The following is a 24,644-nucleotide window of genomic DNA, read 5'->3' as shown; positions in this document are numbered from 1 at the left end:
TGTCATTCTAAACTGACTTTTTTTTTAAGACTGTGATTTCAGGAGCCCCAACCTATCGAACCATGGCTGGGCGTTTGGAACGCGAGTTTCTTGTCAGTGTGTGCTCAAGCTAGTCTTCTAATGGTCAATGGAACTACTGGTAAGTGTTGAAGCCATAAAACAACCATTGAGAGGGTTTTGCAGGTGTTGAAGATTGTCTACATGTCAATGTTTATGTACCACGGAAGCAACCAGACCCATCAGAGTCTCTGGATGTCATTGTGCATATCCATGGAGGTGCTTACATCTTAGGTCATGGGGATCTCTACGCCCATCCTAACATTCTCATGGACAAAGAGACTGTGTATATCACTTTTAATTACAGAGTCGGTATTTTCGGTTTCTTGAGTACTGAAGATGACGTGGTTCCTGGTAACAACGGGTTCAAGGACCAAACCATGGTCTTGAAATGGGTGCAAGAGAACATTGCGAGCTTTGGAGGCAACCCGAAGAGTGTTACCATTACTGGCCTGTCAGCTGGAGGTGGTAGCGTCCATTTCCACTATTTCTCTCCTCTGTCTAAAGGCCTTTTCCATCGAGGATTTGCCCAAAGTGGAGTTGCAATCGCTTCATGGGCTATTCAAGAGAACCCATTAAAACGAACGAAGAAACTCGCAAATCTGGTTGGGTGTCCGACCGATACTACCAAGACCATGGTCACCTGCTTGAAACAACGCCCAGCTGAACACATCTTGGAACAACTAATGTTGTTCTTCGATTTTGCCATTTTGCCATGTGTACCATTTGGTCCCTCCGTGAAAAAAAGAGGCTCCAAACCTTTCATCAACGAAGATCCTTACATTCTTCTCAAAAATGGAAAAATCAACGACGTCCCATTGGTGGTTTCTACTACCACCCATGATGGAACGTACCCAATTTTAAGTATACAGAGTGAGTTTTGTGAAATATACAGAGTGATATTGCTTTTGTAGTAATGATGAACGAAACTGACCACATTGGTCAAAACTGGGAAGCCTTAGCAGCGGATTTACTCGAGTTTCGAGACACTTTACCACAATCTTCCTGGCCAAGTGCCGCGAAGAAAATCAAAGAATTCTATTTGGGCGATGACGATATTAATCTACAGAACTGGATGAAGTTCCTACAAATTTTCACTGATCGATTTTTCGGAATTGGTGCTGAGACCTCGGTGAGGATGCACGCGAAAGTTGGCAAGTCTCCCGTTTATTACTTCGTTTTCGGGTATCCAGGAGAAAACAATCCAAATCAAGGTAAAAATCGATTTGAAAGGTATTTTGTTTTTAGACAGTTGGCAGCGTTAAATATGCAAGTGAGTGATTATCTGATTTTTTCTTCCAGTTGTCGGTCATGGCGCTGATGGTAAATATTTCTTCTCTCCTGGCTTTCCAGGTCAAGAGCCTTTGACTCCAAACGAGATCAAAATGAAAGATCTGTTAGACATGTTGATCTTTTTCGCCAAAACAGGGTAAATACAGTTGTACCAACTTTTCCAATTAAAAACGTTGTGTTTAGAAAACCAACTTTGGGCGACGTGGAATGGAAACCCACCAAATCTGACAAGTTGACGTATCTTCGCATTGATGGCATTAATCCTGGGGAAATTAATCTCGAAACGGTGGAAGAACTGACTCCTAGAAGTTTCTGGGATTCTTTGGGGTTGATCGAAGGGGAAAATTTGATCAACAAAAAAGATGAATTGTAAATAAGTATTGAACAAATAAAAACAAAATTTCTTTAGTGACTCTAATAAAATAGCCGCCAACATGATTTTACGCAAGGTGCTATCTGCAAAAATAGCAAAATTTTGAGTTTTCAATAAAAACAGCAGAAGCTCGCTTTAAATTGTCATTTCAATAAAAGGCAACAAAATTTTTTTAGACTTTAATTTATCTTTTCTGTGTAGATAGCAATGGCTGTGGTTGTTGAAACTCAAAAATTTGCTACTTCTACAAACAGCATTTTGCGTCAAATTTTCTGCTATCTACTTGATGAATGATGACAGAAGTTTGAATATACATGGCATACTCATTTTTATCGCTGATTACTGACAACAAAAACATTAATTAACAGAAATTATAATCCAACAGCTCCGCTAGAAACTCAACGCAAACTGTATTCCACGTGTTGACCTTCTACATTTATGTGAAAAATCTCTTTTTTATTTTTGATTAGTGCGTATTGTTGTAAAAAATGTGTCAGGAAACAGGATGAACTGATATTTAATTACCTTTATCAAACTATTTATGAAAACGTGCGGTCTCGCACTATAATCTATAAGTAAGAAGACTATAAAACTTTCCTTAGCTGCAACAAATTATCAGTGAAGATTCACAATTTGTTGCGGCTAAAGAAAGTTGGTAAATTTCGCGAGGTGACAGTGAAAATGTTGGCGCTACTGTTAGTACTTTTGGGATTGTCTTTGGGTAAGTCGAAACGCTAGTTTTGTTTTATTTTTGGTTTCTCAAGATGTCTTCTGTGAGGAGTTGCCACTGGTAAAAACACCTCTGGGTTCGGTCAGTGGGTACCACAAAACTTCTTTCGATGGGCGTACCTACTCAGCTTTTGAAGGTATTCCCTTTGCTAAGCCACCCATTGGTGAGCTACGCTTCGAGGTATGGTACCCATCAACTCCACAATGAGTTAAGACTGTGATTTCAGGAGCCCCAACCCATTGAACCATGGATGGGTGTTTGGAACGCAAGTTTATTGTCAGTGTGTGCTCAAGCTAGTACCATGCTGGGTCGGAACATTATTACTGGTAGATTTGTCCCAAATCCACGAAACAACCATTGAAAGAGTTTTCCAGGTGACGAAGATTGCCTCCATGTCAATGTTTATGTACCACGGACGCAATCCATCAGAGTCTCTGGATGTCATCGTACATATCCATGGAGGTGCCTACATTTTAGGTCATGGAAATCTCTACGTCCATCCGCCCATTCTTATGGACAAAGAAGTGGTTTATCTAACTTTCAATTACAGACTCGGGATTTTCGGTTTCTTGAGTACCGAAGATGACGTAGTTCCTGGTAATAATGGGCTTAAAGACCAAACCATGGCCTTGCAATGGGTGCAAGACAATATCGCAAGTTTTGGAGGGAACCCAACATCAACAGAACTTGATGAAGTTCTTGCAAATTTTCACTGATCGATTCTTTGGAATTGGTGCCGAGACTTCAGTAAGAATGCAAGCGGAAGTTGCCAGATCTCCAGTATATTACTATATTTTCGGGTATCCGGGAGAAAACAACCCACATCAAGGTAAAAACCAATTTGTTTTTAGACAGTTGGCAGCACTCTTTTTTTCCTTAGTTGTCGCTCATGGCTCTGAATGCAAATATTTCTTCGGTCCCAACTTTATGAGTCCCTTGCCTCTGACTCCGAACGAGATCAAAATGAAAGATTTGTTAGTAGACATGTTGATCTCCTTTGCCAAAACAGGGTAAGTACAGTTCTACCAACTTTACCAATGACAAAACTGTGTTTTTAGAAAACCAACTTTGAGCAACGTGAAATGGAATCCCTCTAAATCCGACAAGTTGACGTATCTTCGCGTTGATGGCATCAATCCTGGGGAAATTAGTCTTGAAACGGTGGAAGAACTGACTCCTAGAAGCTTCTGGGATTCTTTGGGTTTGATGGAGGGGGAAGATTTGATCAACAGAAAAGATACATTAAAAGTACTTAAATGAAACGTAATTTATGTAAATCACTGCTTTTTTATGTCAGTAAATTAAAAAAAAATATTTTTACGTAAGATGCTATCCGCAGACTTAGCAAAATTTCGAGTTAGTAATTAACACAGCTATTTCAATGAGCACAGAAAACACAATTGAAAGACGCCATTTTGACAGCAATTAGGATCTTTAGACATAAAAAAAAATAAAAATTTTCTCGCACTCAGAATCGCAAAAACTCAAAAATTTGCTACTTTACCAAACAGCGCCTAACGTAAAAAAATGTTTTTGGTACAAAAAAGATATTCATTGCGCAATAAAAGTAATCGATTATTGTTATCAAAGCTCGAAGTGAATAAACACTAGCACAGATTAAATTCTACCTGTTCTGTTTACTGTACCTACTTGATTATGATGGTTTCATTCCAATTGGTTAATTTATTTGGCCTTGACTGTTGAGAGCGCTGTAAATCTGAAACAAAAGTTGTTCAATAAGATACCGCGATGACTTGATGTTTTATTTTGGTGAGTAATAATGAGTGTTCTAGTTATAGATATCCGTGATTTTTGCAGTATCATTTATTTACAAAGTGACAGTACCCCACAAACTGATACACTAGTTAAGCAAGATGTTGGTGCCACTGGTAGTACTCGCTGTATTTTCTCTAAGTAAGTTAAAAAAAGATTTTTTTTCGTTTCGTCACAGTGTTTGGTAGGTGTCTCCTGCGAGGAGTTGCCGCTGGTTAAAACTCCTCTTGGTACTGTCAGAGGGTACCACAAAACCTCTTTCGATGGTCGTACCTTCTCAGCCTTTGAAGGAATTCCTTTCGCTAAACCACCCATCGGTGATCTACGTTTCGAGGTAGCGTACCCATCACCCGTACCATCAATTAATTGTAGTTTTAGGAGCCGCAACCCATCGAACCATGGCTGGGTGTGTGGAACGCTAGTTTCTTATCGATATGTTCCCAAATTGGTCTCATGATGGTCAACGCAACAGGCGCTGAAGATTGTCTTCATATCAATGTTTATGTACCACGGAAGCAACCAGACTCATCCGAGTCTCTCGAGGTCATTGTGCATGTCTATGGAGGTGCTTACATCATTGGTTATGGGGATCTCTACGCACATTCCAACATCCTCATGGACAAAGAAGTTGTTTTTGTTACTTTTAACTATAGGGTTGGTATTCTTGGCTTTTTGAGTACTGAAGATGACGTGGTTCCTGGTAACAACGGGCTGAAAGACCAAACCATGGCCTTGAAATGGGTACAAGAGAATATTGCGAGTTTTGGAGGGAACCCAAAGAGTGTTACCATCACCGGCCTATCAGCTGGAGGTTGTGGTGCCCACATGCACTACTTCTCGCCTCTATCCAAAGGTCTTTTCCATCGAGGATTTGCCCAGAGTGGAGTCGCTCTTGTTCCATGGTCAATCCAAGAAAACCCTTTGGAAAGGACGAAGAAACTAGCGGCTGCGGTGGGGTGTCCCACGAGTACCACCAGTACCATGGTCACTTGCTTGAGGCAACGCCCAGTTGACCAAATTTTAGACAAACTAAAGTTGTTTTATACCATAAGCATCATGCCTTTTGTACCATTTGGTCCCGTGGTGGAAAAAGGGGGCTCCAACCCTTTCATCAACGAAGATCCTTACATTCTACTCAAAAAGGGTCAAATCAACGACGTTCCTTTAATTGTTTCCACGACAACTCACGAAGGGTTATCTACCGCGTTAAGTACATAATTTTTTCTAGTGATATATACAGGATGATACTCGTTTTGTAGCGCTGATGAGTGACTTAGAGAACAACGACTACAATTGGGAAACTTATGGTGCAGATATCCTCGAGTTCCAAGACACTTTACCGAAGTCTTCACGAGCGGCTGTTTTACAAAAGATCAAAGAATTTTATTTCAAGAATGAAGAAATCAATCAAGAGAATTTGATGCAGTTGGTACAACTGTTTAGTGACCGATTCTTCGGGATTGGTGTGGAGACGTCCGTGAAGATGCACGCTAAAGTTGCAAAGTCTTCAGTTTACTACTACATATTTGGATATCCGGGCGACAATAACCCACAGAAACGTAAGAATGGATTTAGTTCCAAACTAGTTATCAATCTAGGGAGTTCTTTTTTCAGTTGTCAGCCATGGCGTTGACTCTAGATACTATTTCGGCCCTTCGATTTTCAGCCCTGAGCCTTTCACCACGAATGACGTCAAAATGAAAGATCTGTTGGTAGACATGTTGATCTCCTTCGTCAAAACAGGGTAAGTACAGGTATAGGTGAGAGATTGGGAGATTTTGACAGTTGACATATAGGTTGGCAGCAAATTATGCTACAAAATACACTAAAAACATTAAATAGATTTAGTGACTTTTCTGTCATTCAGTCTCTCACTGTACAACTATACACTTCTACCAACTGGTCCAATAAAAAAATGTTTCTTTAGAAAACCAACTTTGGGCGACGTTGACTGGAAACCCAGCAAATCTGACGAGTTGACGTATCTTGGCATCAATGGTTTCAATCCTGGGGAGATTAGTCTTGAAACGGTGGCAGAACTGACTCCTCGAAGCTTCTGGGATTCCTTGGGTTTAAACGAGGGAGAAAATTTAATCACCAGAAAACACGAATTGTAAAGAATGAACTATTGTTACCAACAAAATAAAGAATAAAAACTAGAAAAAAAACTTTGACATTTCGCACTGTCATCAAAGTTGGCGAATCCCGAAACTTCTTTTAAGGTTAATTCGGAGTCAAATTTTTCCCATCAGTCAAATTCCAACTGTATCGAGTCCAATTTCGTGTTTTTGTGCATTTTTACGTTTTGTGCCTGTCCCCTGTCAAAAGTGAGAGTCCAAATTCCCGCCGAATCTCCTGGTCTTCCCGGGAAATCAAAATTCCACATCAAAATCCCTTCGGATGTCGCAAATCCCCTCATCCTGAGCCTTTTCCAACTGTCATTCAAATTTTGGCATTTCGTCTCTGTCACCAAACCAAATAGTATGTAAACCAGAAATGCCCAACCTGCCAAAAACCGAAACGTTGCACCCAAAATCAATTTTTTCCTATAATGTTTACCGAACCAGCAACCAACGGGCGTTTCCACCAAATAGTTTTAGGACAACTCAAGACTCCCTCGGGATGTGTAATGACCCCGAAGTCATCTACTTCAACCACAAGATCTTCCCGAAGAAAGTCACGTGTAAAAGAGTGAAGGAGTGTTGCACGCAGACCAGCAAGACCATCTTGGAGTTGGTAAATCATGAGTCCTCCGTCCACATGGACGCGGAGACGCAAAACGAGTCATTCATCCAAGTGGATGCAGAAATGCAAACTTCGGAGATGTTGAAACCTGTGAAGACCCCTCAGGAGTCGCTGCGAGTGGTAACTGTTCCACCGTTCCACAGTTCCACCGACTCCGTCACCCCGAAGAATGAGAGCGGCTCTTCGGTGAAGGCGCCGGAGGAACAAGAAGTGGAACCAGAACAAGAAGAGGATCCTCCTATGTCTCCGGATAGCCTCGCCGGAAGCCCCCGTCGCGACTTCTCTCTCGAAAACTGCCCCCGTCGCGACTTCTCTCTCGAAAACTGCCCCCGCTCCGTCGCTAGCAAACTCTCCGGGTTCACTCTGGAGGGGTCTTGTCACGAACAGGACTGCATCTTCAACCATGAGAAGCCTCAGAGTCTCACCAACACCTTCCTGAAGAATAAAAGTCGCTGCTCCTTCACCAGTAAATCGTACTTGGAGTTTGTCCATCCCAACTACATCCCTGATAACGAAGAAACCAAGCCGATGGTGAAGACGAAGATCAACAAGAAGAGCAGTAAGGATATCAAAGAGACGTCCTTCAGGAAGAAGGGTAGTTTTATGTACCCCACGACCTCGAGCCAGATTAAGAGCATCGGCGCCGACGTCCGCAGCACCAACTCTTTGATCCCTCCGATGAGACGTGGTAAGTCAACCAGTCCCCGCGTCTCCACAGATAAGCGAAGAATGGAGTACTCGAAGAAGATCCCCTACATCGATCAAAGTAAAAGCGACGAAAGTAGTTCAACCACTTTAGTCAACGCCACTCGCAACCCAGAATTCTTGCGGTTAAGACAGATGGAGGACGAGGAGTCCAGCGAGCTCAGTCTTCGCTTCTCTGAGGTAGGTCTCCACGGTGTGTTCTCAACTCCACTTTTAAAATCTGCAGGACGTGCTGAGTCTTCTAACAAACTTTGATAACTCCAATTCTTCGTTCAATGACGGCACCATCTGCATAGCGCTCAACAAACTCCAGCACCCGGACTGGTAGCACCGTTTCGCGGTCTTCCTCAAGTAATCCGTGATTTCCAGGAGGATAGCCCTGCGTGGTCTCGCCGATATAGTAGAAATCTGCCGCTGCGTGGACATGGAGATCATCTACGACTACATGTGCACCATCAACCACCGCCTCATCGAACTGTTGAAGAGCCCCAGGTCGCACGTGTGCAGAACCGCCTGTCAAGCCGCAGGGCACCTCTTCGAGTACGTCAAAGACACGCGGAGACCGGTAGTACTTTGTTATTTGCGAGACAAGCCACTTATTTTGTAGATTTTTGACGAGATTGTTGATATTCTCCTGCACAAGACCGCAGACGCCAACAAGTTTATCCGCCATGATGCCAATATGGCGCTGGATTGTATGGTGACGCATATTTCTACTTTCAACGCGGTGAGGTCGCTTTGTTCTAAAGGACCGTTTCATAAGAATCCGTTGGTGAGGGGGGCGACGGCGAGGCTGTTGGTGTGTGCTATTGTTATCGCAGGACCGGAAACTATTCTTAATCCGAATAATAACGAATGTACGAGGAAGAGGATTATACAGACGATGGTGAGGTTGATGGACGATAAGAATTTGGAGACGAGGTAAGAACAGTGGGGAAAACTCACGGATTTTCGCTCGTTTTGTAGGAAATTGGCTGAGCGGATTTATAAAGTGTTGTCGAAAGACGGCCGCTTCAATGTGTATCTTAAGAAGTATCTAGACAGAGAGAGGATCGTGAAGATACAGAAGACGCTAAGATTTATACACAAAAAATAAGTTTTGTTTATTATTTAGGGTTTTGTGTATTTTAATAAAATATTCAGAAGGATTGTCCTTTTTTGTTTTTAGAACCCTTGTTACATAAACAACTGCGCAAACTTTTGGGGAATTTAACGCAAGTCGGTTGACTCTGGAGAAATTGAATTTAAACGGAACGGGGAAAGTTCGTCGTCAGTGGGGAATTTGAATCAAATGAAAAAGTGGGGGAAAGTTGGAAGAAATTGACTATAAATTAGCAATATCGGGAAAGATGAATGTAAATATAATAATAAGTTATAGAGAAGTTGATTGGACTCCAACAAATGGGGGAAAGTTGGTGTGTTTAGAGTAAATAAAAGAAAGTGACTATGAGGCAACTCGTAACGCGTTTGGGGAAATTGATCATAATAATAATCATAAATACTGCCAAACGGGAAAAGTTGAGTCAGATCAAAAAAATGGGAAAAGTTTGATGTATTAGGCGAAGTTGAATAGAAACCAATATAAGAAACATTTATTAACAAATTCGGGGAAGTTGATTCTGAACAAAATATTTTATTTAAAAATTTGAGGAAGTTGATTAGAGCTCAAAAAATTAGAAAAAAACTGAAGAATTTATAGTAAAAAACAAAAAGCGACGATAGGGCAAAACGTAGCGCACTTGGGGTAATTGATCGTAAATGCCGAAAAACGGGAAAAGTTGAGTCAAATCAAAAAAATCGAAAAACTTTAATGATTAGGAGAAGTTGAATAAAAATTAACAATATGGGAAACAATTTATCTACAAATTCGGGGAAATTGATTGTGAACAATATACATTTTGTGACATTTTTAGAAATCTGAGGAAGTTGATTGGACCTTAAAAAACGTAGCGCAGTTGGGGAAATTGAACATAAATCCTGACGCACGGAGAAAGTTGAGTTAAATCAAAAAATGGGAAAAGTTTGATGTATGAGAGGAAAATGAATGCAAACCAACAATCCAAAAAACATTGCCATATTCGGGGAAGTTGAATGTAAACCAATAAATTATTGAGATATTTTAACGAATTTAGGGAAATCGATAAAACTCCAATAAATAGGGAAATTTTTTAGGTACATATTTAAAGAAAATAAGGAAAAGCGACAATGGGGTTAAACGTAGCATGGGAAAATTGAAAATAAATGCTGGTAAGCGGGTAAAGTTGAATCAAACTCAAAAGAATGAGAAAACTTTGATGTATTTGGAAAAGTTGAATGTAAAGCAATAAATTGAACTTGAAAAAATGAGGGAAATATTGACGTATTTAGGGAAATTGTTGATAAAAGTTGAGTTAAATCGAAAGAGTGTGGAAAGTTTGATGTATTAGGGGAAGTTGAATGTAAACCAATAAATTATAGAACGATTTTAACGAATTTAGAGAAGTTGATTAAGCTTCAACAAATGAGGGAAATATTAAGGTATTTAACAAAGAAGCAACAGTAGGGCAAATTGAACATAAATCCTGACCAACAGAAAAAGTTGAGTCAAATCGAAAAAAGTGGGGAAAGTTGAAACACATCGAAAAAATAGGAAAAATTTGATGTATTGGGAGAAGTTGATTAAAAACCGATAATCTGAGAAATATTTACATATTCGGGAAAGTTGAATGTAAATCAATAAATTATGGGCAAAGTTGAGTCAAATGGAAAGAATCTGAAATCCTTGATGTAAATATTTATAGAAGTAGCTAAATTCAACGACGGAGAAAAGTTAGACTCCTTTGGGGAAATTGAACGAAAACCAACAATACAGAAAAAACTAGAACATCAAAGTTGGCCGACTTCTAAAATTTAAGGTTAATTTAGCGTCTAATTTTTCTACAGTCAAAATCCAAGTGCATTGAGTAAAATTTTGAGTATTTTTTAAATTTTTCCGTTGTATCAGTCTCAGTTTAAACTCGCAAATTTTGCCATTTCGTCATGGAATCCAAAGAAGAAATGCAGAACTACAACTTGAGCCCACCAAAAACCAGAACGTCGCACCCAAAATCCATTTTTCGTTACAACGTTTACCGAACCGTCAATCAACAGGCGATTCCTCCAAGTGATTGTAAACTAACTCCACGTCCTAAAGTCCGTCCAATGTGTACAGAATCTAAAGTCTTATACTTCAACCCCAAAGCCTTGCCGAAGAAAATCGCGTCTGAAGGAGTGAAAGAGTTTTGCACGCAAACCAGTAAGACGGTTTTCGAATTAGCGAATGAAGGTTATTTCGTGAACGCGCGTACTCAGAATGAGAGAAAGTCGCCTCTTCAAGTCGACGCTCAGATTCAGACTTCTGATGGAGACTCTCAGGAGTCGCTACAGAGCATCAAAGTTGAGGCCCAGTTGTGACCCTGTGATAAAAATGTTGTAATGTTTTGATAACCCGCGTTACATAAATAACTGCGCGGCCTTCGTCTAGTGTTATTGAACATTTGACCATGTTGGTACTTCTTTTCGTCGTGGTCCTCCCAGGTGCGTTCTGTGATTCCCCATTGGTGACAACTCCTTTGGGATTGGTGCAAGGCTACCACCAATACTCCCTCAATGGTCGGAAATTCTCAGCCTTTGAAGGGATTCCGTACGCGAGGCCTCCTGTTGGTACTCACCGCTTCGAAGAACCCAAACCCATTGTACCATGGTACGGAGTTTGGAACGCCACTTTTACCACAAAATGTGTCCAAAATAACATGACCATGCAAAACTTGACCATGGGCGATGAAGATTGCCTTCATATCAACGTGTACGTGCCTCGAGAGCAACCAAACCCATCAAGCTCTTATAACGTCATCGTCCATATCCATGGTGGAGCCTACACTTATGGTAGTGGAGACTTGTACGCCAAACCCAACGCCCTTATGGACCGTGACGTCATTTTCGTCACTTTTAACTACAGACTTGGGATTTTTGGGTTTTTGAGTACCGAAGATGAGGTGGTTCCTGGTAATAACGGGCTGAAGGACCAAACCATGGCCTTGAGATGGATCCGAGAGAATATAGCGAGTTTTGGAGGAAACACAGAAAGTGTTACCATCACCGGATTGTCGGCTGGAGGTTCCAGTGTCCACTTGCACTACTTTTCTCCTCTATCCAAAGACCTTTTCCATCGAGGATTCGCCCAGAGTGGGTTTGCATTAAATCCGTGGTCAATCAAAGAGGAGCCTTTAGCAAATGCGAAGAAGTTGGGCGAAGCCCTTGGATGCCCAACGAACAACACTACGATCTTAGTAGAGTGTTTGAAGCAACGCCCTGTGAAGCAACTCCAAAACAAGATAAGAATCTTCTTTACTCTTCGTATGATGCCGTGTATTCCTTTTGGTCCAGTCGTGGAGAAAAAGAATCCTGGGGCCTTCATCGATGAAGATCCTTACATTTCGATGAAGAACGGGAGACTCTTAGATGTTCCTCTTTTGGCTTCTGTAGTGACCAACGAAGGACTCTTCCCAATGAGATGTACGCAACTTGTTCTTCTCAACACCATCTAACACTTCTTTTAGATCTTGAAGATGATCTCTCCACGATACAAAACCACTGGGAGTCTCTAGCTCCTGGTTTCTTCGAATTCACTGGTACTCTACCAGAACCGAAATGGTCAAAAGCAAGTCAAAAAATCAAAGAGTTCTATTTTGGTACAACCTTCAACACCACGCAACTTGTGAAGGTTTTCAGCGACCGCTTCTTTCTCACAGGTGCAGAAAAGTCGATGACCATGCAAGCAAACGTCACCAAGTCACCAGTGTACTTCTTCGTCTTTGGGTATCCAAACGATGATGGTAAGAAAAATTTCGACATGGTTACATTTAACGATCATGTTGGTAGCCGTGGGCCATGGAGACGAACGAAAGTACTACTTTAGTGAAAAGAAATCCAACGAAACAAAAATGACAGATTTGATGTTGGACTTGATGGTTTCCTTTTCCAAGACAGGGTAAGTTTGACTAAATTTTACCCGAAAATCATATAGATTTTAGGAAACCGGTTTTCGGCGGGCAAGTTGATTGGAAACCGACGAGTGGGGAAAGATTGACGTTTCTTAAGATAACTGGGGTGGAAACCGGAAATGAGGTAAAAACGGTGGATGAGCTGACGCCTAAGAGTTTCTGGGAGGGTCTTGGGTTCCAGGAGGGCGAGAAATTAATCTCAAATTGACGTAAATTGTGATGTAAATCGTTAATAAAAAAAAGTTTGGAGTATTTTATCGTGAAAATTGGGTAGTAAGGTAAGATTGATCAAACAGGGGAAGTTGAGAGACAACCTGTGAAAATGATGATTACAAAATTTGATATTCGGGGAAAGTTGTAGGAAAAACTGACGTTTCAGAGCCACTTAATGAAGAATTTGATATTCCGGTGTAAGTTGATATAAAATTGACGTTCCGGGGTAATTTGATGGAGAATTTTGATGTTTCAGTGACAATTGACGGAAAATTTTAATGTTTCAGGAAAAGTTGACTCAAAAAATTTTAGGTTGCAGAGTAAGTTGACGGAGAATTGTAACATTTCGAAAAAAGTTGATTAAGAAATTTGACATTCTGGGGTAAGTTGATGCTGTATCGACGTTTCGAGAAATTTTGATTAAGAAATTTGACGTTCCGAGGTCATTTAATAAAAAACTTTGATGTTCCGATGAAAATTGACAATTTTTTTTAATTTTTCGGGGAAAGTTGACTTGGGAATTTGTCGTTTCGGAGCAAATTCTTAAGAAAATTTTGACATTTCGGGGAAAGTTGATTAAGAAATTTGACATTCTGGAGTAAGTTGATAAGAATTGACGTTTCGCGGGCACTTGATTAACAAATTTGACGTTTCAGGGTAAGTTGATGAAAAAAAATGTTTCGATGGAAATTGACAGATAATTTTGACGTTTCGAGAAAAGTTAGCAAAGAAATTTGATGTTTCGGAGAAAGTCGACAAAAAGTTTGACGTTTTGTGGCAAGTTGATATTTTGGGGAAAAATTGAAAGAAAAATTTGACGTTTCGGAGTAAGTGGATGCGAAAGTTTGGCGGTCCGGCGTTGGCTGATGGGAAAATTTGACATTTCGGTGAAAGTTGACGAGGAATTTTCATTTTTCGGGGAAAAAACAACAGAAAAATTTGACGTTTCAGAGTAAGTTGATTTGAAAATTTGATGTTCCAGAGAAAGTTTATGAAAAAATTTAACGTTGAGGGAAAAATTTGACGCATTGAGAAAAAATTAAAGAGTAAATTTGACGGTTTTGGGAAAAAATTAAGTAAAAAAATAACGATTAGACTAAGAAGTTAGTTCTTCGTGGGTCATCTAAACTCTTCGCATTTTAACAAACTCTTTATTAAACTCTCATCAAACAATTCAAAAATTTGTGCAAAAATCACAGCAACAGACCTCACTCCTCCTTCTTCTTCCGTTTCATCCCCAGCGTAACTGCCGTCCCCACCACCGCCGGTACCGCCGCCACCAACAAAGTGTAACTTCCCCCGAACTTATCCGCGATCAACCCCGACGTCACAGGGGTGGCAAACCTCGCAATTGACATAATACTGTTAGAAGTCCCCGACAAAGACCCTCTGTGATTGGTGGCTTGTTTCAACATGAGCTCCATGCTGACAATCCTCAAAACGGTACAACTTAACGAAAATGGCACTAAAAAAACTAAAAATGACTCAATGTTAGGAGCCGCGTGCAGGAGAAGTAAACTAAGCGTCATCAAGGCGAAGAAATGAGTTAATCGCTTGAGAAAGGAAGTGTCGTCTCTGTAGAAGAAGTCTGTGATGTAGTTGAGGACAAAAGCCGACGCCATTCCCGTGGCGCTGAAGAAGGAGATGGTGTAACCGATGTGACGTTGCGACAAATCGAAGTGCTCCCGAAGATACGTTGACTGTTGCGAGAAGTACATGGTGACGGTGAAACCAAAGACGAAACGTAGGAAGAAAATGTCCCACAAGGCGCTCCAGTCGATATCTGTCATATCCGTGACTGACTTATAGAACTCGGCGGAAAAACGAGCGAAAACCCCATCATTCAGTGGAGTTTCTTTCCTTTGATTGGTACCACTGATTCGAGAAATCAACACTGAAAGAGAGTCAGTACTACCAACTTAAAACCGCTTGAATTTCAAACCTGCGTTTATCACCAATAAGATGCTGGTGCCGACACAGACGTACATAAACCCGTTGGGGATCTCCGACAGGTGCCCCCCTAAACTCGGCCCCACGATGAACCCCAGTGAGCTCCACGCCGCTGATTTACCGAAAGCCCCTGCTCGTTGATCCACCGGTAATAAATCAGTGATTATTGCTTTACATATCGTTTGAGTGTGTTTGGTAATTCCTGCAAGCAACATGACGGGATGAAATTCCCTGGATCCGGGGACTCACCCAGAACGAATCTCATCAGTGCTATCAACACAAGAGAGTTTGTTATCCCTAGAAATAAATACGCGACACTGCAAATTAGCGTCGTCACGATCAAAACAGTCTTGCGGTCTCTGACATCGCTCCAACTGCCCTGTCAATTTCACGTTACCAAAACTATAAAGTTCGGATTTTTTGACGTACCACGACAGGTCCTGAAATGACTTGCAGGCCTGAATAGAGGGAGTTTAACAACCCCACTGTAAAATGCGACGCCCCCAGGTCCCTCAAGTGGTTGCTGAACAAAGGAAACATGAGCCCCACAGCAAAGAGGTCCTAAAACCAATCAAGGTCACGCGGAAACGGAAATGGGGGCCTTACCATGAAGGAAATGGCGTAGACGAGGGACAAATCTTTGGTTTTTTGCTTCATTTTAGCGGTGATTTTCGCATGTCATTGTAGTAACAAGTACCTACTTTTTAGGAAGCTTATTATCTAATCTGGCACGTTTTGATTGTAATTGACCTTGGAAATGTGTAAAAAAATGTAAATAAACATGAATTGACAGGAAAAAGTGAGGTTAGGTGGAAACGTCATGTGTCAAAATAAAAGTGAAGTTGGCGTTGAGTATCTTTGGTTGCCTATACGGCAGAGGCGGATTAAGGTCGGTTGGGCCCTGACAAGTTGGAATATTCTTTTTTCTCAGATTCTACAGACTGAAATTCTTGAAAGGCGCTCTGCAAAAGTACTCTTACATCGTAAACAGAAACTCATACAAAGAAGAAAATTTGAGAAACGCTCTGAGATTCTCTACAAAGACCCTGGGCTCTAGAAAAACGCTCTAATTACCTCTACAAAGACGCTCTAAAATTCTCTACAAAAGTGCTCTGAGCTCTAAAAAACGACATTTTTTTTAAAGCAATTTAAAATTTTTCAATTTTTTACTAAATTACATTTTGGCAGTTTTGATCCTAAATCAGTAGAATTTGGAGTGGTGATTGCTTTCGAGTAGTTAAAAAATTGTGTAAAATTACAACATTTTAGGACAAGAAATAGAGTTTTTAGGATTTTTTTCCTTTGCAACGTTCTATAAATTTTTAGTTTTTTCAACAAAATTTCATAACTTTGGCAATTTTGATCCGAAAACAGTAGAATTTGGTCACGTTATTGCTTCCGAGTAGTTTAAAAAATGTGCTCAATTACAACTTTTTAGAACAAAAAATAAAGCGTTAGAAATTTTTTTCTTCAAAACAATCTAAAATTTTTCAGTTTTTTCGATAATATTTTATAACTTTGACAATTTTGATCCTAAAACAGTATAATTCGACCACCTTAGCAATTTAGTAGTTTAATGACTGTCCTAAATTACAAAATTTTAGGACAAAAATTTGAGTTTTCAGATTTTTTTTTCTTCGGATTGATCTAATAATTTTCAATTTTTAACAAAATTTCATTACTTTGGAAGTTTTGATCCTAAAACAGTAGAATTTGGAGTAGTTCAATAACAGTACTACATAGTTTACAAAATTTTAGGAAAAAAAAATTGTTTTTACAAATTTTTTATTTAGAACGATCTAAAAATTTCCATTTTTTTTTACAAAATTTCATTACGTTAGTACTTTTGATCCCATAACAGTAGAATTTGAAAACGTTATTACTTTCAAGTGGTTTAAAAAATGTGCTCAATTACAACTTTTTAGAACAAAAAGTAGAGTTTTTAGATTTTTTTTTTCTTCCGAACAATTTATAAATTTTTAGTTTTTTTTCGACAAAATTTTATAACATTAGCAATTTTACCCTAAAACAGTAGAATTTGGAGTGGTAATTACTTACGAGTGAGTAGTTTAACAACTGTTAGTTAAAAACATTTATGACAAGAAAGAGAGATTTTAGAAATTTTTGTCTTTGGAACAATCTAAAAATTTTCAGTTTTTTCGCAGTATTTTGTAACTTTGGCAATTTTGATCCTAAAAATAGTATAATTACGACGCCTTAGTACTTTCAAGTGAAGTACGAGTAGTTTAATGACTGCAAAATCACAAAATTTTATGACAAAAAATAGAGTCTTAAGAAATTTTTTTTCTTCGAATTAATCTAATAATTTTCAGTTTTTAAGCAAAATTTCATAACTTTCGTAGTTTTGATCCTAAAAAAGTAGCATTTGGAGTAGTTGTCACTGACGAGTAGTTCAATAACTACGCCAAGTAACAAAATTTTAGAACAAGAATGTAAATATTTTTAGAATTTTTTTTTCTTCGGAATTATTTAAAAATTTTAATTTTTTTCAACAAAATCTCATTACTTTGTCAATTTTGATTCTAAAACAGTAGAATGTGGGGGGTGACATTATTACTTATTATATTATTAGAAAATCGTAGTAGGCCGAGTTTGAACGTGATAGGAGTTCTGTAACTGTGACCAAATAGAAAGAATAAAAAGAATCTAAATAATACTAAATTTAAACAGTTGAAAACCTCTATAAAAATGCTCTGAGATCTACAAAGGCACTCTGTCTTCCTCTACAAGAATGTTCTAAAATCCTCGAGAAAATACTAAATTTTTGAAGAAAAAGAATTGTTAAGAAATTCCGAGAATTCTCAAGATTTGTTTTGAGTGTAAACTTTAATTTGCAATAATAACAATAAGAAACAAACGCCCTCACTAAAATCACTTTATTTGCTCACTTCTTCTTGTCTTGAGTATCTTGACTATTCTGACTATCATGGCTACTAGGAGCATCTTGACTACTTAGAGTATCTCGGCTACTTTCAGTATCATGCGGATCATGACTACCATGAGCATCTTCATACTGATAAGTCATAGGCTCCACTTGAAACGACACTTCCTGTTTCACAGACATCTTCCTTGTATTAACCGATGGTTTTCTTAAATAAACCACTTCTTCAACTTTCGCCTCTTCTTCCAAACTCTCAGCTACAGAGTCTTCCCCATCGTACCGAAACGCATCATCACAAATACTCGCACTAAATATCTGCATCAAACTCTGCGCGTTATAAATCGAATACCGCACAGCGACCCTTTGACTGAAGATCTCTTTGTGAAGCAAATAGGCCCAAATCGTCGCCGGCGCAAGCACGAAGAACTTTGTCATCCCTGCTCCTGTATATTGTCTAGAAATCCCGTAGAAAATTGGGGAGACAATATTGACGATGGTCCCTAATGTCTGGATGGCTAAGTAAACCGACACGTTACTCTTGAAGTTCAACACGTCTTCGTTCATCAAAGAGTTCACAAGCGTGTAAGTGAACATCAGGGGGATGAAACAGACGAGATAACAGTGGTAACTGGGGGCGTAAAAAAGCGCCACCATTGACGCCCCCGAGATGAGCATACTGTGCGCAAACAACGTTTTTCTGTTACTGGTCTGTTCGATGATGAAGGGGGCGATGAAGGAGAAGATGAAACGAAGAATGTACTGGTAACCTCTAACCCAACCAACTATGGTACTGTCGACTTTGTAGTTCTGACAAAGAATGAAGATGTAGCGGGAGAAGAACGTGACGAAGGTGAGAAGGTACGACATCTTGAGGATGACTCGGTTCTGCAAGTTCCGGAATTTCACGTCTCGGAGGTTCTGGAGGCGCTCAATTGTGGTCTTCTGGTAGGTGAACATTTGAGAGCCGCTCGTGAGAGTGACGCGGTCATCATTGGGCATCAAGTGGAAAAAAACTGGAGGAAATTAACTTAAGTACCCGACTTTACTTACACATCGCCAGAAGAGTCATCAGACAACCCAAGAGAGAGTGGTAGACGACGTTCCTGGTCCTGTCGAAGATAAACCCGCCGAGGATGTTGCCCAGAGTCAAACCAATAACTCTCATTATATCAATCATGTTGCAAATGATCGTTCTGCGACTCCTCGGCTCTGTTTTTATAATGTAGTCTTTGGAGTACGATTGTACCTGCGTGGTCAAAGCTAGGAAGAAATGGGCCCGTGGTACCACCACCATACTCACCATATCCGAGACGGATCAAACAAATCACCCACCACACCGAAGCAAAGAGAAACATCCCGAAATACAAGAACGTCAAATACAAAGAGATTTTAAGCAGACTGATGTGGGCGCGTTGAAACAATTCCTAAAAAAATCCAAGTTTAGTTAACAGTTTGGTTGGTGGTACTCGCACCAGGAAGTCCTTCGATGTCGTTTGAGCGATGAAAATCATCGATTGTAAAGAACCCAAGACGATGTGGTTCGCTCCATAGCGAGCGATCTGTTTTGAAAGAACTGGAAGAACGAGGCCAGCAGCTACAAAATGCTGGAAGAAGATTTTACAGGAGTGGGAAGGTTCGACTCACGAAGAAGTTGATTATGGCAAGGTAGGTACCATTTGAGAGTTTCAAAACTGGCATGGTTAGCACTTTTGGGGAATTTTGGGGGGCATGGTTTGCCCCGATTTGCCTCCGAGGGAGAGAATCACTATTGACAGCTGCATCGAGCTGTCAAAAGTGACGTTTTATTCTGAAAATTGGTCCGGCGCATCCACCATAGTCATGGGGATTTTCACCCTTATTTGGATGCTTGTGGCTCTCCTTTCTTTGCGATTGTTAGTTTCAAGTTCACTTGCGCCACCGCAAGAAACGAGTCTTTTGTTCCGACAATTATTGACCAATTTTTTTCGCAACTCTTCCATTTTTTTCCACCTTTAACAGCACGTGAAACCGCACCAAAAAAATCCAAAGACCTCTCAACGGAAACGCGGAATCCTTGGTAAATCAAGAGTATCGAAACCCATCCTACCATGAAAACGCAGTGTAATTGATCAATTTCCACTCATTAACCCAAACGTGATGGAACTAACCAACGCCTGTTTGCTCCTAGCTGCGAATTTCTTAGTGAGTAGTTTTAGTGACTTATCTTAGTGTCTTTTAGTACTTTTTCTCGTCAGGGTTGGTAGCGCCGGTACTCACTCCCCACATCACGGCGAATGGAGGGAGTCACGTGGTTTTAGGGGCGCTGGTGACGTCACTGTTCGTCTGCAGCAAAATCTCGGAGAGTTTCTTTAGGGGAAGTACCCGCAGCGCTAAATTTCTGGTTAATTTAAGTTTGTACGTTGCCTTCCTGGCGTACGTCGGTTTGGTGGTTTTCTGTTCGTGGGCGCTCATCTTCACCGCCAGGTGCCTCCATGGTAAGTACCGAATTTAAGATTCTCCATCTTTAATCCGAAGTTTAGGCCTAACCGAGCAGGTGGGAGCCTCGTCTAAGAAGTACCTTTGTAAAGTGGAACCCCCAGACCAACACGTGCGACTCCTCAACTTAATGGACGCCGCCAGAGTCGCGGGAATCGTTCTTGGCGCCATCACCGGAGGGTATATCTTTGAGTACTCCGAAAACTTCTCCGTGGTGGCAATGGTGTCCTCAATCTGTGTCTTTGTGGGGATTGGTGAGTACCATCCGTCGTGTTTGTGACCTCTGTTTCAGTTCTTTTACAGTACGTGGAGGACGACGGAGAAGATCCCCATCGCTCTGCAAGGTCGTACCAGAAGACAAAGTTCACTAACTGGGATACTCCTCTCTTGGTCTTCGTTTACACTTCTTTTATCGCGATCTTCTCCTCCCGTTTCGCGTTTTTGCTCTCCTCCAAGCACCAAACGGGGATCATCGTCATTGGGTACACCGTGGCGTACCAGACCATGATAACGTTCGCTTGCAACTCCTTCAGCTCTGTGGTAACCGAACGGGTACCAAAGAAACTCGTGTTTGAGTATGCGTTGGTACTCTGCGGACTCACTCTCAATTTTCTTTGTTTCGCACCAACCTATGAGAGTTATTTGATTGTTTTCGTGCCCATGGTGGTCTCTTCGACGCTGGTCAACACACTACTGGAGGACCTAGACGAAAGTATCGACGATATTCAGAGTTTGGCCCAAGTTGTGGCTCCACTGACTTTCGGGTTCTTGTGCGAAGTTGTTGGTGCGAAGGCTTTTAAGATCTTTGTCGTGTTACCAGTCGCGATTTCTTTATATTTGTTGAAGAGGAAACTCGCGAAAGGTGAAGATAAAGTAAAGGAAGAATAAACAAATTTGTTTTAACGAAAATTTTATTGACTTGTGTCATCCGTCAATCAAAATTCCCAGTACCATGAACCTTTACAATGTGTCTCCTCCTCCTCACCATCAACTTCTTAGTAAGTACCGAACGCGATTGTCGCGTGACCTGACCAATTTTAGCACCACGTGACCGTGGGAATGGTACTCCCAGCGCTACCCCGCCACATCATGGACCATGGAGGGAACCAACTCATGATCGGTGCCATGTACTCCGGCGTGTACGTCTTCCAGCAGCTCCACCGCGACCTCTTCGTAAGAACGAAAGTGTTTGACTCCTCAGCAACTATTTTTCCAGGCGATGCTGCCGTACGGAAAGTGGTACTGTGTTAAAGTCACTTTATGTTGCTCCTTCTTCGGGCTTCTGGTTCTGGTTTTCCACCAGACCATCTTCATGACGTGGGTGGTGCGCTGCTTCTTCGCTCTTACCGCGAATTGCGCGCACCACTCCAAGGAGTACATGCAGAGAACTGAACCAGAGGAGAAGAGAGCTCGGAGAATCAACATGGTGGAAATGACGAAAGCGGCTGGTTTAGCTGGAGGAAGCATCTGCGGAGGGTACTTGTACGTCGTTGAAGAGAACTACGTCGCCAACGTCACCGTCGCCTCAATTCTTGCGTTGATAACTCTCAGTAGGTACCACCGTGAGAATTCTTTTCTTACCACCCTCTTAGTTTTAGTGGAGTTTCTGAGACGCGACCCTCCTCTCGAAGACGCCTCCCGCTTCTTCTCCCTCCCAAAGATCTGGTACGACCACCTCCTAGCCTTACCCAGCGTCGACTTAAAATCCAAACGCTCCTTCTTCGTGCTCAAAGAAGTCTACATCATCTCCATAGTCATGTACCTCCCCAGGTGGGTCTACATCGCCAACTTTAACTACTACATCGACTGCGTCCGCGTCGGCTACGCCCAAGCAATAGAACAGCTCGTGCTCTTCGCCAGTCTTTGCTTTGCCCCCTTCTTGAAGCGACAGTTCAACAACCAGGCGCAGCTCCTTCAGCACGTTATGATCCTCTGCGGGTTTCTACTAGTAGGGGTGTTCTACGCCCCCACGTACTTCTGTCATATGCTGTTCTTCAGCGTGGTGCTCTTTATGAACACTTTGGCCCACTCATTGTTAAAAGACGACGCCTTTGGATTCAAAGAAGACGAAGAAGTGGAGAAAGCGTCGAAGACTGCGTCCACACTTACGAGCATAGGCGTACCCATTTTTACTGGCTTAATCTGTCATTTTTCAAACGGAAGAGTGTTGAAATTGGTGGTGTTGCTACCGGTCGGGTTCTATTTCATGATAATCAGCGGGAATTTCTTGGGGGAATAAATCTTCGAGTTACCACGTGTATTACTGGTGGTATAGTCAATTCGATGTAAAGATATTTTGTTACATCGAAATGAGATTTGACGTGAACATAACCTAAAACTGTTACTTTGACGTAAATATAACCTAACTTTGAGTGAAATGTCATGTTTTTTCCTCATCCTTCCTCGTTTTTTACCACGACGAATTACATTATAGCCCTTCTAGCCCTAACCTCCATTACTGGTGATTATATAGTAGCCCACACCAAACTCCACCTTTTTCAAGCCCTTTTTGATAACGCTACTCATGCGACCGTGGGGGCCCTCTGCTGGACCTACGTCTGCCTCTACTTCAAGAGTCGTTACCACTCCCACGCGCTGCTAGAAATTGCTCTATGTGCATCAATAGCTTCCTTAATAGACCTAGACCACTTCTTCGCAGCGCGGTCTTTACATCTCAAGGTACCTCCAAGGGGGCTCCACGACAAATCTTAATATGTTAATTGTAGGATGCGACAAGTTTGCAGAAGCGGCCCCCATTGCACTGTACCACTTTTCCAGTTCTCTTCGGCGTGGGGCTGTTGGTTTTGAGCTATGTGCTCCAAGTGGAAATTTTGAAGAAAGTGGCTCTGATAGTTTTGACGGCTTTTGTGAGTCATCATACGAGGGATGCTACGAGGAGGGGGTTCTGGGTGTACCCCTTTGGGTCCACGGCACCGGTCCCTTATTTCGGTTACGTGGGGTTGACGTGTCTAATTCCAGTTTTCGTGTGCTTTTTGCATAGATTTGTGAAGATTGAGGGGGCCAAATACCAGTTTATTTCTGAAGGATCTGTGATATAACTGAAGGCGATATTATTTTTGTAATAAAGTGCAATCGTCGGAATTTAACTCGCTTGTTACACAAATGAACATTTATAGAGAGGGGTTGATGGTATGCAACCAGTTATACCCATTTGGGTTGGAGGTAATCAAATTTCTGTGCTGAATTGTTTCGACGTTGTAAAAAACAAAACAGATTTGCAAAAGCAGTCCAAATCTACGACAGATTAGCAAATGTAGCTCATAGATGTGACATAAGTTTCTAAAAGTAGTTGAAAGTTACAACAGATTTGCAAAAGTAGTCAAAATATGGGACATATTATCAAATGTAGTTCAAAGATACGACAAATTTGCAAAAGTTCATTGTTGAACGATACGACAGATTTGCAGAAGTATTTATAAAATGGGTCAGATTTCCAAAAATAGTTGGACAATGCGTCAGATTTCAAAAGTATCTAATTAAAAAAGCAACAGATTTGCAAGAGTATTGAAGAAGCAACAGATTTGGAAAACTAGTTAAAAATAGAACAGATTTGCAAGAATTGTTGGCAGATGCGACAGATTTGTAAAGATTATTGGAAAAGACGACAGATTTATAAAAATATATAGTTGAAAAATACAACAGATTTGCAAAAATAGTTGAAAGATGCAACAGATTGCCAAGAGTACTTCGAAAATGCGACAGATTTGCAAAAGTAGTTCAAACATACGACAAATTTGCGAAAGTTTCGGTAAGTATTTCGTAGAAGCGACAGATTTGGAAAACTAATTAAAAAAATAGAACAGATTTGCAAGAATAGTTGAAAAATGCAACAGATTTATAAAAGTACATAGTGAAAAGATACAACAGATTTGCAAAAATAGTTGGAAAATTCTCCAAATTTACAATAGTTGTTGAAAGATACAAGATGTTTATAAATGTTTCTAGCATCAAGGGTGGCTATGAAATGTCAAAAAAATTTGCCGCTCATTATAAATGTGGGTTTAGATTTTTCAACTGACATTTGTAGTTAACCTCAATCATAAAGCAAAGTAAGTTATGAGAAGAAAACTGTTCTAGTTGTGGTTTGAAACCTAAAAATCAAAAATGTTGACACAAAATCGTAACCGAAACGTCGTTAACGTAAGAAACAATATAAATAATGTTCAAGATAGTTATATTCACTATGAAAACAAAGCGGCAAAGTAGTGCACGACAGGAATTTCAGAGCCATCCTTGATGCTAGAAACATTTATAAACACCTTGTACCTACAACAGATTTGCATGAGTAGTTCAAAAATGGGACAGATTTAGAAAAGTAGGCGAAATTGTACCAGATTTGGAAAATTTGTTGGAAAATTCACCAGATTTACAATAATAGTTGAAAGA

The 24,644-nt window shown here is 40.6% G+C and overlaps 6 protein-coding genes and 1 pseudogene across 7 annotated transcripts; 6 read left to right on the top strand and 1 right to left on the bottom strand.

The window, feature by feature from the left end:
• The first annotated feature begins 7 nt into the window (after nucleotides 1–7).
• LOC148176047 (venom carboxylesterase-6-like) lies at nucleotides 8–1,758 on the top strand. Its single transcript, XM_088034167.1, has 5 exons — nucleotides 8–139; nucleotides 184–921; nucleotides 972–1,271; nucleotides 1,360–1,486; nucleotides 1,534–1,758. Exons 1-5 carry the CDS (start codon nucleotides 121–123, stop codon nucleotides 1,721–1,723), a joined length of 1,374 nt encoding a protein of 457 aa, XP_087890293.1. The 5' UTR covers nucleotides 8–120; the 3' UTR covers nucleotides 1,724–1,758.
• Nucleotides 1,759–1,784: 26 nt separating this feature from the next.
• LOC148176046 (uncharacterized) lies at nucleotides 1,785–3,758 on the top strand (annotated as a pseudogene). Its single transcript, XR_015770086.1, has 11 exons — nucleotides 1,785–1,799; nucleotides 1,900–1,936; nucleotides 1,978–2,040; nucleotides 2,109–2,133; nucleotides 2,194–2,277; nucleotides 2,326–2,444; nucleotides 2,488–2,633; nucleotides 2,680–2,779; nucleotides 2,828–3,282; nucleotides 3,334–3,463; nucleotides 3,512–3,758. The product of XR_015770086.1 is annotated as an uncharacterized LOC148176046 (transcript).
• A 354-nt stretch (nucleotides 3,759–4,112) lies between these two features.
• LOC148176045 (carboxylic ester hydrolase-like) lies at nucleotides 4,113–6,398 on the top strand. Its single transcript, XM_088034044.1, has 7 exons — nucleotides 4,113–4,223; nucleotides 4,272–4,367; nucleotides 4,415–4,560; nucleotides 4,605–5,436; nucleotides 5,486–5,785; nucleotides 5,841–5,970; nucleotides 6,154–6,398. The coding sequence occupies exons 2-7, from the start codon at nucleotides 4,328–4,330 to the stop codon at nucleotides 6,341–6,343; spliced, it is 1,638 nt and encodes a 545-aa protein (XP_087890170.1). The 5' UTR covers nucleotides 4,113–4,223; nucleotides 4,272–4,327; the 3' UTR covers nucleotides 6,344–6,398.
• Nucleotides 6,399–6,699: 301 nt separating this feature from the next.
• Nucleotides 6,700–8,772, top strand: LOC148176044 (uncharacterized). The gene is made up of 5 exons (XM_088034466.1): nucleotides 6,700–7,856; nucleotides 7,903–8,000; nucleotides 8,046–8,241; nucleotides 8,284–8,597; nucleotides 8,643–8,772. The coding sequence occupies exons 1-5, from the start codon at nucleotides 6,723–6,725 to the stop codon at nucleotides 8,770–8,772; spliced, it is 1,872 nt and encodes a 623-aa protein (XP_087890592.1). The 5' UTR covers nucleotides 6,700–6,722.
• Nucleotides 8,773–11,073: 2,301 nt separating this feature from the next.
• LOC148176043 (esterase FE4-like) lies at nucleotides 11,074–12,949 on the top strand. The gene is made up of 4 exons (XM_088034367.1): nucleotides 11,074–12,209; nucleotides 12,254–12,529; nucleotides 12,576–12,684; nucleotides 12,728–12,949. Exons 1-4 carry the CDS (start codon nucleotides 11,198–11,200, stop codon nucleotides 12,903–12,905), a joined length of 1,575 nt encoding a protein of 524 aa, XP_087890493.1. The 5' UTR covers nucleotides 11,074–11,197; the 3' UTR covers nucleotides 12,906–12,949.
• Nucleotides 12,950–14,047: 1,098 nt separating this feature from the next.
• Nucleotides 14,048–15,692, bottom strand: LOC148176042 (solute carrier family 67 member A2-like). Its single transcript, XM_088034368.1, has 5 exons — nucleotides 15,467–15,692; nucleotides 15,290–15,421; nucleotides 15,110–15,239; nucleotides 14,853–15,062; nucleotides 14,048–14,804 (listed from the first exon to the last, which is right to left on the bottom strand). Exons 1-5 carry the CDS (start codon nucleotides 15,515–15,517, stop codon nucleotides 14,119–14,121), a joined length of 1,209 nt encoding a protein of 402 aa, XP_087890494.1. The 5' UTR covers nucleotides 15,518–15,692; the 3' UTR covers nucleotides 14,048–14,118.
• Nucleotides 15,693–22,544: 6,852 nt separating this feature from the next.
• LOC148176041 (transmembrane protein 267) lies at nucleotides 22,545–23,344 on the top strand. Its single transcript, XM_088034412.1, has 2 exons — nucleotides 22,545–22,916; nucleotides 22,964–23,344. The coding sequence occupies exons 1-2, from the start codon at nucleotides 22,620–22,622 to the stop codon at nucleotides 23,294–23,296; spliced, it is 630 nt and encodes a 209-aa protein (XP_087890538.1). The 5' UTR covers nucleotides 22,545–22,619; the 3' UTR covers nucleotides 23,297–23,344.
• Nucleotides 23,345–24,644: the final 1,300 nt, after the last annotated feature.

This window comes from Gnatocerus cornutus, chromosome 4 (genome assembly GCF_029298725.1).
Source record: "Gnatocerus cornutus isolate USDA-ARS CGAHR chromosome 4, icGnaCorn1.1, whole genome shotgun sequence".
Classification (NCBI taxonomy): Eukaryota; Metazoa; Arthropoda; class Insecta; order Coleoptera; family Tenebrionidae; genus Gnatocerus; species Gnatocerus cornutus.
This window is presented reverse-complemented; position numbering and strand designations above follow the sequence as displayed.